General features: G+C 38.2%; 1 protein-coding gene across 1 annotated transcript; it reads right to left on the reverse strand.

The window, feature by feature from the left end:
* Positions 1-200: 200 nt before the first annotated feature.
* LOC139740356 (carbohydrate sulfotransferase 11-like) lies at positions 201-6,402 on the reverse strand. Its single transcript, XM_071650950.1, has 3 exons — positions 6,348-6,402; positions 3,128-3,195; positions 201-1,103 (listed from the first exon to the last, which is right to left on the reverse strand). The coding sequence occupies exons 1-3, from the start codon at positions 6,400-6,402 to the stop codon at positions 201-203; spliced, it is 1,026 nt and encodes a 341-aa protein (XP_071507051.1).
* Between the last annotated feature and the right edge of the window lie 6,434 nt (positions 6,403-12,836).

Below are 12,836 nucleotides of genomic sequence, written 5' to 3' on the forward strand. Positions count from 1 at the left end.
TAAAGTGAAAGATCACAACATTAAAACGTTCTTCATTTATTTCAAGGTACTAAACTAATCTGTCAAACTCTATTTTCCTTGTTATGGAAGACAACAATTTTCAGTTTTTCAGTTGGAGAACAAGTTAAGATGAAGCACAATGATTAATTTCGAACACTTCTAATTCATTTCGTTCCCTGTCATTTAGGATTGATATCTTATTAAGTGTTCACTTTAGAAAACATTTCAGCGGAGTATCCAAATAGTTTGAAATCCATGAAGTATTTGTCCCAGTACAGGCGTTTCATATCAGTCGTCGACACAGTGTCGAAATATGCTTTGACAATGTCGGGAACAGAACTGTTCGTGCTAAGACGCGTTCCCGGCCTGGGCAGAGGGATAGAAATGCCAAGCGCTTTCAAGATGTACGTCGAATCACTTTCAAGCATCTCATATTTGCCGATGAAGTCGTAGTCGATGTCGCATGGGAGGCAAAGGTCGTGTACTCGCATCCAGTGTCTGTCGTAGTCTCTCGACTCCGCCTGCACAAGATAGTGGACAAAATCTGCCAAAGTCATGTTGTAGCGAGACATGTTCCTGCTCATTTCTGTTGCCCTCGCATCCCCGTACAAATCGCGTGTGATTTGGAGTGCCACGGCTGTGTACATGTCGTCTCTACCTACTAAAGCTCTTCGGGATTCGGGAGAGAGTTTGTTACGGAAAGCTGAAAGCAAGCGAGTGAACGGATGGCGGACAAAGAGGAACTTTTTGTAATGTTGGAGAACGTAACGTCGATGCGTCACATTTGTGTACTTATGAACGTAATTGAGAAGCATTTTCCCGCTTTTACTGACTCCGAGATGACTAAGCGTCTGATTGTGAAGCATGTCGTAGCCGGCGAGGGTGAGAAAGAGGCTTTTCCAGCTGGAGCAGCCCACCTTAGGCACGTTGCAATATATAACTTTGTACTTTTCGTCGACGATAAGAAACTGGCTTGGATCCTGCGCCACGTCCCGCGGCCTGCGGGATTTCGGGCCATACCGATTGCACGCCGATTTCACTAGATCGAGTCGCGAGCGATACCTTTGCAACAACCTCTCCGTTTGGTCCTCATTCTCTGTAAGCTGCATGAAGAAAAAGAAACAATAAATGTTTGATAATATATTGTAAAATTAACTGCAGCAAGCTAATCGCAAGGGCGAAAACGATGTTGTGCCACCAGTGAAGTTGCACACTAATCTGAGCCGGCATGTCTTGTGTTGTTGTAATTGGATAAGAAGAGGGACAGTCTGAAAGCTTGGAAATACTTTCCCGGGAGCTGTGGTTTACTCCCCATATTTAACACACAGAAGCTAGGATTGTCTGCTTGAATTCAAGTTAAGATATACCCCTCTCCTTTAAAAACTTAAGAAACCACTTTGTATTGCCGTGCTTGAGTATTGTACTATGTTCATAATAAAGACGGTTTGCTGACATTACCCTGCTTTGGATATGTATTCGAATAGGAGGGTAATGTAAGTATATAGAGATAGGCTGAAACAATCCTATGGTGGCGCCTAATGGAGTTTTCAAAATATCCCGCTTATGATATAGACCCCCACATGCTTTGAAAGATATAAGACGTTTTTGTTCGGTTGAGACAAAATCCTATTTCAGAAACCTATATTAAGAATTTTGGCTTAGAGCAAGAAGTATTCTCTCATTTACCCCCCTAAGTAAAAACTCTCAATCACAGATTTGTTGTATGTTGTAATAAGCATGCCTACAAAGAATGCGTAAATCCGGAATATAGCTCCAAAATGGCAGTTTTGAGTCATCCTCTAAAAATAACTAAATATTACTCTCTTCTCTGAATATTATATATTCTCCCTCTCGCTTTTCATCTTTTTTTTAACCTATGAGGTGTCAATCTGTTGAACATTGCCTTTTGTTGGCTGGTTAACGGTCCGTCTTCCGTGCATAGTGAGGAAGGTAGGATGGTTGGTGAACGCTGCCTGTTTAACCATGGAGCTATACAGTTAATCTGGTTGCACTGGCGAAGACTGGCGGTTTGCTAAGAGGGCTTCCGAAGAGTTTGGTTAAAGTACTTCCATGGTTTGTTGTTCCTTGAAGGAGGTAAAGTTAGCATGGCGTAGTAAATGTCAGGGTAAAGATTTCACTTCTTCTGACAGACGGAAAGTTATCCTATTCGAGATCCTAAGCTCTCTGTACTCTTCCTCTCTTCCACTTTACAGTCTTTTTTTAGGACTCCTCGAGAGAGAATGCTCTCTAGGCTTTACTTTCTGCTTCTACTTCTACCTCTTCTCCTCATATCTTCTCATCCACCTTATTCTGCCTTTCCTCCATCTAACAGACCTGGGTCCCATTTTACAAAATCTGATATGATAGCAACTCTTGCTGGACACTGGAATGACAATCGTCATGGTAACGACAATAATCCTCAAGGTTCCTGATTGGTTGTTGCTACGAGGTGTTGCTATTCTAGAAAGAGTTGTTATCCTAGCATCTTTAATGAAATGGGCCCCTGAGCATAATATATTTCTTATGACTTCCAAGAAAGAATTCTTCCTTCATTTTCTCCCTCTTCTCCTCCCCTCTACCTTTCTTCCGTCTTCCACAATTATTCCTCATCTCTTTCTCTCTTTTCATTACCCTTTTTTCTGTTACCTTTTATATCTTCTTCTTATTTCTCTTTCTCTATACCCAAACAGACCTTTTCAGATCTACACCCATGACGAACCGTAAACTCTAAATACATTTACCTTAACATTAATTACGCCATGCAAACTAACTCCTTCAAAGAATTTGACTTGTCACAGAGAAATGCTTAGATGTAACATGCTAAAGTAATCAGCATTAGGAGTTTGTAAAATACGGCGACTGGTCGAATTTCTGCCGAGGTTGCTTTGATAATTCAAAGCAAGAGTTATTTCGTCTGAACAAAAAGGCTAGATATCGATATGAATTAATAACTATACTAGCGAAGAAAACCTCACCAATCAATATCAACAAATAAGTTATGACATTATGCTCATTTTCTTTTAAAGAGTACATGAAACGAAAAATCTTATTCATGCTGATAAGAATATTGCAATTTGTAAAGCAGCGTATCGATCTGTCATTGTGACGTCATTGTGATTCCACTTACTGGAGCGTGTCGGCTAACGTGGACTACAGGTTGAACTTGAGAGTTCTCCGTGGAAAATGATTTTGTGACTGTGGACAAAAGAGAACATACAAATTAGTATACCGCAGTAAGTGAGGACATACATTCTTGTAACGGTGAATAGAACGTTATCATCTAAGTTTAGACGGGAGTACTTATAATGGGTATAATATGCAGACTTTTCATGGTACCTTCAAATTTGTTCAAGATTTATAGGGTTAAATATATATATATATACATTATACATACAATGTATATATACATATACATAATTATGACGAAAATAACGTCTCATGTACTAAGCGACAATGGTACATTAAACCATGATAATAGAGCGAAGGGCAATAATACCGAATATGTCCAAAACATATCTAGGAAATGGGAAACTCTGTAAAACAAATATGAGGTCAATTAAGCAGTCATTATCAAATACCAAGTGTACCAACTTGTATGGTACACATCACAAACTGATGTTCTTTGTTTTCATATAACTGCAGTCTACGCTTTCATATCAAGAAGTGCTGCTATATCATACATCGATGTGTGACGAGGTTGTCACAGTTATAACACATTTACTCCTTTTACTGTATACAGTTACATATAACACTTTTATTTTTACTCCTTTTACACAATCTGCGTATCCTGAACAAGGATGAATCAAAGCTCTTAAAATCTTCTTGTTTTCGTCTTTAGTCGAACGACCGATAGTCTATCAATCTTCCCCTCCCCTGCCTATCCTGTCGTTTTTATCTCTGAATAGTTATCAACGGAACTGCACAAGAACGATTGCAGCGACGCGTCGCTCCAAATGCGAGGGAGCGCTTTTCACCTCACGCCGCGCGGCGGCGCCGTGTCGCCCCAATACTGTACATTGTGGAAGGTTATGTCTCACGAGGCTGCCAGATACCGTTACCTGTACGATAGCAATGTACGAATCCTGGAGCTGGCCACGTAGCTCATAGTAGTCTTTAATAGCACGACTTGTTATGAAATACAAAGATTTCTGTAATGCTCTTAGCCTTATGTAAACCTTCGTGCCGCAGCGTTGGGGATGTTCTGCTTTTGCTTATAGGCCTACGCGTGGTAAAGCAAAACAGCAACAGACAAACTTGACGAAACGAGAGGCAATAAAATCATATTATTTCGTAATTGCTTGGCTTCCATTGCATGTCTTCCTTATCTGATCTATTTAGACATTTCAGTGAATGCCGATGCACGTGTCTGTGTGTTTATTTGTGTGTCTCTGTGTGTCGGAGTCTCTGTGTGTAAAGGTACAATGCTTGATATCAATACTGCATTTATGCACTTTATTTTTGTTGTATATATTATACTCCATATACATCAAAGTATAAAGCACAGTGTGCTCAATGTCAAATCAAACTGGTTAGAGGTCATAATATCATTACTTTATTTATGGGAATCTAACTCACACGATTGCCTTGTTAAGACGTGTTACACTTAAAAAATATATTTTGCTGTGCTGTTGACTTCACTCATCTCATCAAATTCAACGCGAAATCAGAGCGGAGTAGGAGAAGATAAAAGGTATAAAGGAGGGCTAGAATCAGATAGATGCAAGATTTTTCTTTCTAGTATATCGTTTTACTCACTTTATCTGGTTTACTTGAAAGCAATTGTTTTCCAAGATTCAGTTAGGTATAAGTTGACGAGTTATTGTTTATTTGAAGCACGTACTGGAGGTATAGTGTGTAAAGCCAATTAGTTTGTGTGATCACTATGTGTTGCTGGTTTTTTAGATGTGAATGATGACAATGTTTTATTATTTATTCACACAGTATAATTGTCATCTATTCAATATTTATTATTGAATTAATTTCAATTTTCAATTTTCAATTCAATTCAGTTTATTCGATGCATGTGGGAAGCGGTCATTTCAAATTACTGAAATGATAATAAATACATGTGTAAAACGCAGAACCTGATAGGACGCATATTTTGCGCTGCAAAACCTGATGATAACCCCCAAGGGGAATTCCAGACGATTTTCGTAAGTTCACATCATGTGCCGGTAGTACATTGTACATAAATCGATAGTTTCCTGTATAAAATTGTAAAATTTATTGCAGTTCTTGAGCAGATAAAACAATACTCTTAAAAAACCCAAAACAAATTACAATGAGCAAAGGCTGATGAGATAAAGGAGGTTCACATATTCGAGGATAATGCAGCAATGTAATTCCACTATAAAAGCATTTGCTTATAACAAGTTCACCAGTGTAGAATTTATGTATACTTTCCTTTTTTTTCCTACTTCCATGGGCACCCAATCATGCATTCTGATGTGAAGCTGCCGTGTCATCATCCTTGTGCACTGTGATTTGTTATGAATTCTGAAAACATTCCTATTTCTTATCCCATGCAATCACTATAAATTCTGTATCTGTAGTCGATCAACATAACTTCTATGAAAATATACAAATGCAAAAGATTGAATATCACTCGGAATTCTCCTTGAAGCAATCGTGAACATTAAAATGAAGATATTTCATCAAAGTCTATAGATACCGAATATAGATAAAAATACTCACGACTGCTTCTCTGTGAAATTGTTATATCAAACATGGTAAAGGTGTATAGAGCGATGAGGAGGCATGATGAGAAGATCATTCCGCCGACAAACACTTTACTCTTTTTCACATTCATGACGTCAGACCAGTCAGTCACCCCGATAGTGCCTTATGACCAACTGTTTATCTGTATAAAAAACAAACATGATGATAATAAAAAAAATCAAAATGCACAGAAAAAAAATATAGTTATGCACTCCAAAACATATCAACAGTTACTCAATTTTCTACAATCAATGCTTGCCAACTTTATAGCAGCTATACGGCACACTCCCTTCTCGTGTAAGCTACTCTACATTCACCTTTGATCTAACTTAAAAATGAGACATTAAGACATGAGAAATTAGACAAAACGAATAAACGGTAAGGAAATTTTGCCTGTTTTGTTATAAAAGATTAGATGTTGCCGCAAGACGATGGAAAAGCTCGACTGAATAATTACAAACTTTAATGAATAACAAATTTACTGCGAACGTGTCGCATTTGTGGCTGGACGGTTTCTTGACCATGTTTTAGCTTTCATACTCGGCAGCTTCCGTTTAAAGTTGGGTTTCACTTATTAGCGCAAGTAAAATCCATAGACGGCAATTATTTGCGTGTCCACTAATTCTTACCCTTGGCAGGTTTCACTGCATCAGACTCAAAGCCGCAAGATTGTCCAAGAAACATGCCTACAAAGGTGACCTTGCACGGAAAGATTAGGGATTACGCAGAAAGATTTAAAGCACCAGGACCTTTCCACAAGGACTGTTGGATGATGATTCAAGTAGATTAAGTGAGAAGCCACATGACCTCGCGTAACCACGCCTGATTGGCTGGTTCTGTTCTTATCCCTATTGCGATTCCTTAATCTCTCCCAAACCCAAGGCCCTAAGGACAAGTCTTTCACTTTAGGCTACCCACTCAAAGACAGATTACTTGTTGTCTCTCTGTCTTTCTGTTTCTCTCTTTCTCGAGTGTCTTGTCGATAATCCTTTACTCAGCTTCAGTACATGCTAACGTATCATCAAATTCAAAATCGCGTAATTTTACCTTTTCGTCATCCTTCATAACATGGGAAAGAAAGCACAATTGAACTTAACATTTTAAACAAGTCATCAATCATATTAAGTTGGATATCAACATAATAGCTAATTCAATGATTGCCTCTCAAAACTTACTATGTTTCACACACACACACACACACATACACACACACACACACACACACACACACACACACACATGGATTCTAAACCTGTGAACATGCACTTGTCACAGCATGCAACCTCCTATGACTGTAGACGAATGGGAAGATTTGGCAACACGTTTGTAGATCCATTCGAAACATTTCGACAATTTTCTTCTTAGACAATAATAACTTCTAATTATAGCTTAAATTACCGAAAGGTTGGATCGGTATTTGCCATTTATTTAATGGTTTGTTACACTGCGGATTTTATGTAAACATCTATTTTGACGTGTAATCTAGACTTATTCACTGTTGATTCAGTTCAAAACTACATTTTTAGTTAATCTAATAAATTTTTGAAAACCGAAATGAAGCCAGAATGTTAACAGTTTAATGGAAGAATGCGTGAAATGAGAAAGTGTATCACAGTTTTTATAACATGCCACACATACTCCAAGATAGGTCACTAACCAGGAGTCTGGAATTTGCAATGAATGTATTAAAGGGGATAATATTGTGCAAGTATGATGGCTTAAGGTAAGTTTCAACTGACAATCAGGAATATACTGGAGGCTGCAATATTGCGATAGCATAATTACTTTTAGTATAGCGTTTCTGATATTTCTTCTGCAGGGGCAACAGAACTATAATGTTGGCTCTTACAACCAAGCACGCCTTTCAAAGTTGATTACCAAAATCTGTTATCAACAAAACAATACAAAAAGACGACACTTAATATCTGTCCTTTGTTGCTTTTAATTATCTCCCATTTGTCGCAGTGTATCGACTGATAAGTATTTCATAGGTCAAGAAAGACAGATTCGATTTTTTACAAGGGTTTGCCGAAACAAGAGCATTTTCGATCGACGATGACCAGAGGGGAAAAAACAAAAACAAAAACAAAAACAAGCAAACAAACAAGCAGAGGGAAATATTTGATCAAATTGCCTCCTCGTGAAATTTGGAAGACAGTGTCGTTAAAGCGGAAGAGCTGTGAAAATGAATCAATAATGAAAATAATGGTAATCACTCGATCATTTTGAAGTGTTTTTGGTATGTCTTTGTTGATCATAATGTATCATTTTTTACACACGTTAATTGACACACCATCCTTAGTAATGTGGGTTTGAATTATATGTTGTTGAGTATCATACTATTAATGCAGAATTTTGGTCACATGTTTTAGTTGTTTCCATCCACAATATTACTCTATGTCTACGATGACACATACAATGGTATGTTGTAAGCTGAATTTCAACGCGTGTAAGGACGGTGAACACCGTTAAGCACTGTTGAACGTTCTACATGAAGGCGATTGTTTTTATTTCATTCTATTAGTTTCGGAATAGGTCTACTTAATAGCAGCAAAGAAGATTTTGACTTGATGGTATATCAAATATGTTGCAACGAAATTTGTTGTTGATATCATTTATCATTTTTTATTGTAAAGATTCTCGATCTACATTTTGCGAACAAGGTGGTATAACGAAACCATGATCCTGCATAGCCTAATAATAATAGCCTTAGTATTCATTTTCAAATGTTTGAATCGGTGTACAGTGATTTTTCTCATACCGAATTTTTGAATTGCAAGTTTCATCATGAACACTATATCTTACTTGTTAACTTTATCGGATTATTTGCTGCTTGTAACAGCTTTCTTCTTCTTCTTTTACTCTATCGCTTTCTCTAGAATGACATTACTAACGTCGTGAGTTTTGTTAAAGGATTGAATCCTGAGATCTCTGAAATATTCCTTCGTCTAGACGTGAAGACTTAAGCATTTTCCCGCCGCGCGAGTACCCTCACATTGCTCTGTTTACATTTCACGATTCCCACGAACGAACATTTTATGCTTCCATGTTGTACTGTTTCGCTTGCTATGACGTTTACAAAGTCCTCATGCATGTTCCCGTTTATATCAACCTTCGATACTAAGAACATGTTTCACTGCGAAGTGTATCAGATCGCAGCGTCGTTCCAGTTTAAAACGCCTCCACCTAATACCAAACCATGGCTGTTATATTCCATCACAATATCTTTGCGCTACATCTCCGTAACCAGTGAAAGGAGGCATCTACACGACTCGCATGAATAGTCCAATGTCTGGGCTATCAATGTGAAAGAACTTACCACCGCTGAATTTAATATCCAAAGTCTTTGATAATGGTCGTTGTATAGTCGCAGTACAGCATATTTTTCCAAAGGGCATCATCACTATCACAGCGCATATCACAAAATGTGTCGCATCATTTGGGTACACCACTCATTCCTTGGTCCACGGATAACATGCTTTCGTCACCTCCCGCTTCGTCTTTGGATGAGATGTTCTCGAGGTTTGTCCCTTCGTTTCCTTTTTTCTGTCTGTCATTCTCTTCTCTATACACGAGCCTTTGGGCAATAGATAATCATCTGGGAATAGATGAATACCCTCGGGATATACGCATTGACAAGAACCAGTTTAAGCGGATGTGGATCATCGCTAGGCAACCGACTGACGATGAGAATGGAAGTACATGAATAGAGCAATAACTGGCAGGCGACTCACAAAGCCGCATCAACCGCGTCCTACGTGCAGGTGTGGGTTGCGTAATGGCATGAGACCTCTGAGCTCAAGTAAAGACGCCTCCAGCTTAGAGCTCTCTCTCCAGAGGGGATTATCCCCTCTTAAACGTTGTAGAGTGTGTGAACGAGTTCGAGCAAGGGTAAAGAAATTGGCCCAACATATCTGGTTCAATGAATCATCACTAAACACAATAAAATCTTGAGCACAGTTATAGTCATCGCCAGTTCTCAATCGGTCAATAGGAAATCAGCCATGCCAAGCATTTAAAAAGTTCGGGGATTGAGGGGAAACACCCATAGTGTCATCAACACAACTAACGACAACAAATTAATGAAAAGGCTAACAATTAATAATGGAACAAATATCTTCACTCGACAATCTCATCTGTTCTCCTTTAATTATGTCATCACCCAGGGCTACCAAATTTTATATTGAACTGAGGAAGATTCAAAAGAGTTATCAGAGAGACGCTTTTGTGTCAGACCTATGTGCATCTCTATGGGAAAATAAGATATAGCGCAAATCAGAAAGACTTTATATATTTTCCTGTATGGACGTAACGGGACATGACAAGGTATTTCAGATTTCAGGGAAGCCTCTAGTAGAATCAGAGAGACTATATAGGCGGCTCTGTATCACCGTGTTACAGTGATTTGAAAACAACAACAAAAACAACAACAAAAACAACAACAACAACAACAGCAACAACAACTAACAACTTAATCACCATAATGTTATCCTGATGATTTCACATCAGTTTAAAAAATACAAGTGTGACACTTTAATTAATTAACTACACCTTTAGCCCAAATTCTGGGAGAGCTCTGGAATTCGAAACTTCTTTCATTCCACGAAGAATGTTATTACTATATAGATAAAGAAAAGAATACTACAATTTGAAATTTACGCAATTCTATTTGATTGCTCATCTCGAATACGCTTGACTGTATGCGTCTAAACCTATCAGTTATAGATGGCCGGATTCCTGATGGCGGTTCTGGGCCAGATTATTAGAAATTAGAGTGTGCCAACATTGTACATTTTTTTTATTAGAAAGCTTGCAGTCTAAGAAAAAAATAATGTAAAAATTAGGAAATTGATAAAAGATGACTTTATCACGTTTTCGTGGTGACTATATAGGATACAAGATAATCAGGGAAAATATACTCACATGCTTTTTTTCCTTAAAAATTTTATTTTTGTCCCTTGTTTGTATACTCATAAAGTTATTGTCTTTTTCTATAGTCTTCTGTGTCTGTGTAGTGTCTATATGTTAACGTCAGCGTCTGTAACCGCGTGTGTCTGCATGATGTGTCTGTGTATGTCAGTGTCATTGAAATCTGTGTCTCTTTGAACTCGCTTTCTCTGTCTACTCAAATCTGCGCATACATGGAAAGGATTTGTACACACATGCACGCGTCCGAAGGCACGAGCGCTTCCTATTCAAACCATCTCATTTTCACACATTAGTTCATACATTTACTTGTCGAAACACAATCGAATTTACAGAAAATACAGAAACGTTGGATTTTAAAAAGCAGGTCGAATAGACGCCACTATAGATATCTAGCAAATTAAACTTTTGGAGGCAGAGAGTAACCAAAAAAAAAAAAAAAAAAAAAAAACCTCCACCTAAACTAAACAGAAACAAACAAAACAAAACAAATGAAAATATCCTCCATTTGCGAATGTAGAGAGTAAAACGTTTTTGTATGTCATGTGTATCAATACTCTTAGCGCCTTTCATCATAACTACTCTGTCCAATCAAGAATCATTTTTTCCACCTTTACAGCTTTGTCTCTCTCAACCGTGGTGGAGGGGAATGGCGCCCGGCGCCCATCAGTAGGCCAGCAGGGTGAAGCCAATCACATGCTCCGAAACGGGTATTTGATGACAATTATATTACGTTTGCAATTTTATATATATATTGGGGGGGGGGGGGGGGGTGGTGGGGGGGGGGGGGGGCTCATGGCTTCTAGAACAATGCCAACTAGTAGGATATCGATACAAAAAAAGGGGCGGATCTAGGAATTCCGTAAAGGGAGGCGCCTTTACAAAATTAAAAAGAGGGGGCGCACGCTCCCCCCCCCCCCCATTTTTTTTCTTTTGTTGTGATAAAGAATAAAGAGGGGGCGCGCACCCGATGCGCCCCCTCCGGATCCGTACTGAATATTTATTTTTGGAATGCTTTTAAGTGTGTTTGTTCCCCAACTCAGAACATGGTATAGCTGAAAAATTTATGACGCAAAAGGTGATGAAATCGACTTTTTCATCGAATGGACAGCGTCCAAGCTTTGAAGTAAAGGTCTATAATTCGTATAAATTTTTGTTTTTAAATCACACAACGCATAAATTAACTGGTCTAAAGTTCACGGAAAGTTCGTTATCACCTGAAAAATTTTCATTCGTGAAAGTGACAAGCTAATACTGGATTCAGCCAGTCAAAATTAGGTATTGCTTAGACTCCTCTTTGATTTCCATTGTTTATTATATAAATTTGTATAAGTACGTGTATAATGCTAAGATGCCGTAGCTTCACGTTGATACTTGATTCAGCTGCCACCTATGACCACTTTTCAATGTAGAGTCAGTGTATCAAGGGATGTGGGAAGAGGCCCGACTTCTAATAAACAAACACAAAACAAAACAAAACAAAACACAAAACAAAACAAAACAACACAACACAAAACAAAAACTCTGCCGTAAGAGGGCGTCATCAAGTTCTGACTGGGAGTATAGACTGAAATCATTACGGCTCATGTCATTCGTTGTCCGTCACAAAATGTGTCAGGCTTACCTGTAAAGTGTGGTCAACTTTGTTTGGCCCGTTAGTCTTCACTGGAATCAAATTATACAGTGCTCAAATCAATGACACAAAAAAACCCAAACCCCAACAAAAGCACTGATTAATTCAGTGTTTATTTATGTCGATGTAGAGCATATTTGTCAATCAGTTTCAATGCGTCATACATCGTGTCTATCTACTAAGTAACTATCATAGTTCTGGGGTTTGCCAGTCAATTTTTCTGTTTCATTAATAAGTCTTCGACCCCCAAACTAGACGGGGGTATAAAGGTCTAGGTAGGCTCTACATTATGAAGACTTAGACCTGCATATCAATTATTCAATTCGATTTAATTCAATTTTTGTTATCCATTCGTGGGGTGGAACACCCTCGTCAGCCAAAGGCTGGTTTTCAGAGGGGTACACTCGGGTTAAAAATACAAACATAACTTTGTATTTTGTAATATAGTAAGTTATACTATGCTGGTAAAATCTAGGGCGTTGCATTTTATTTCGGACCTCTGAGCGGAGTTTGAGAAAAACAAAAATAATGATAATAAAAAAAGGAAAAATTAAAATAA

This window comes from Diadema antillarum, unplaced genomic scaffold, assembly GCF_040938485.1.
Source record: "Diadema antillarum isolate AM-2024a unplaced genomic scaffold, OU_Dant_1.0 seq00000847_RagTag, whole genome shotgun sequence".
Lineage (NCBI taxonomy): Eukaryota > Metazoa > Echinodermata > Echinoidea > Diadematoida > Diadematidae > Diadema > Diadema antillarum.

Bases quoted from the DNA above. Each gene is read 5' to 3' on its own strand.
- LOC139740356 (XM_071650950.1), bottom strand. From the start codon at position 6,402: ATGTTTCTTGGACAATCTTGCGGCTTTGAGTCTGATGCAGTGAAACCT. The intron at 3,196-6,347 runs GTAAGAATTAGT...TTTTGTCCACAG, and splicing joins TGCAGTGAAACCTGCCAAGG to TCACAAAATCATTTTCCACG. The intron at 1,104-3,127 runs GTAAGTGGAATC...TTCTTCATGCAG, and splicing joins ACGTTAGCCGACACGCTCCA to CTTACAGAGAATGAGGACCA.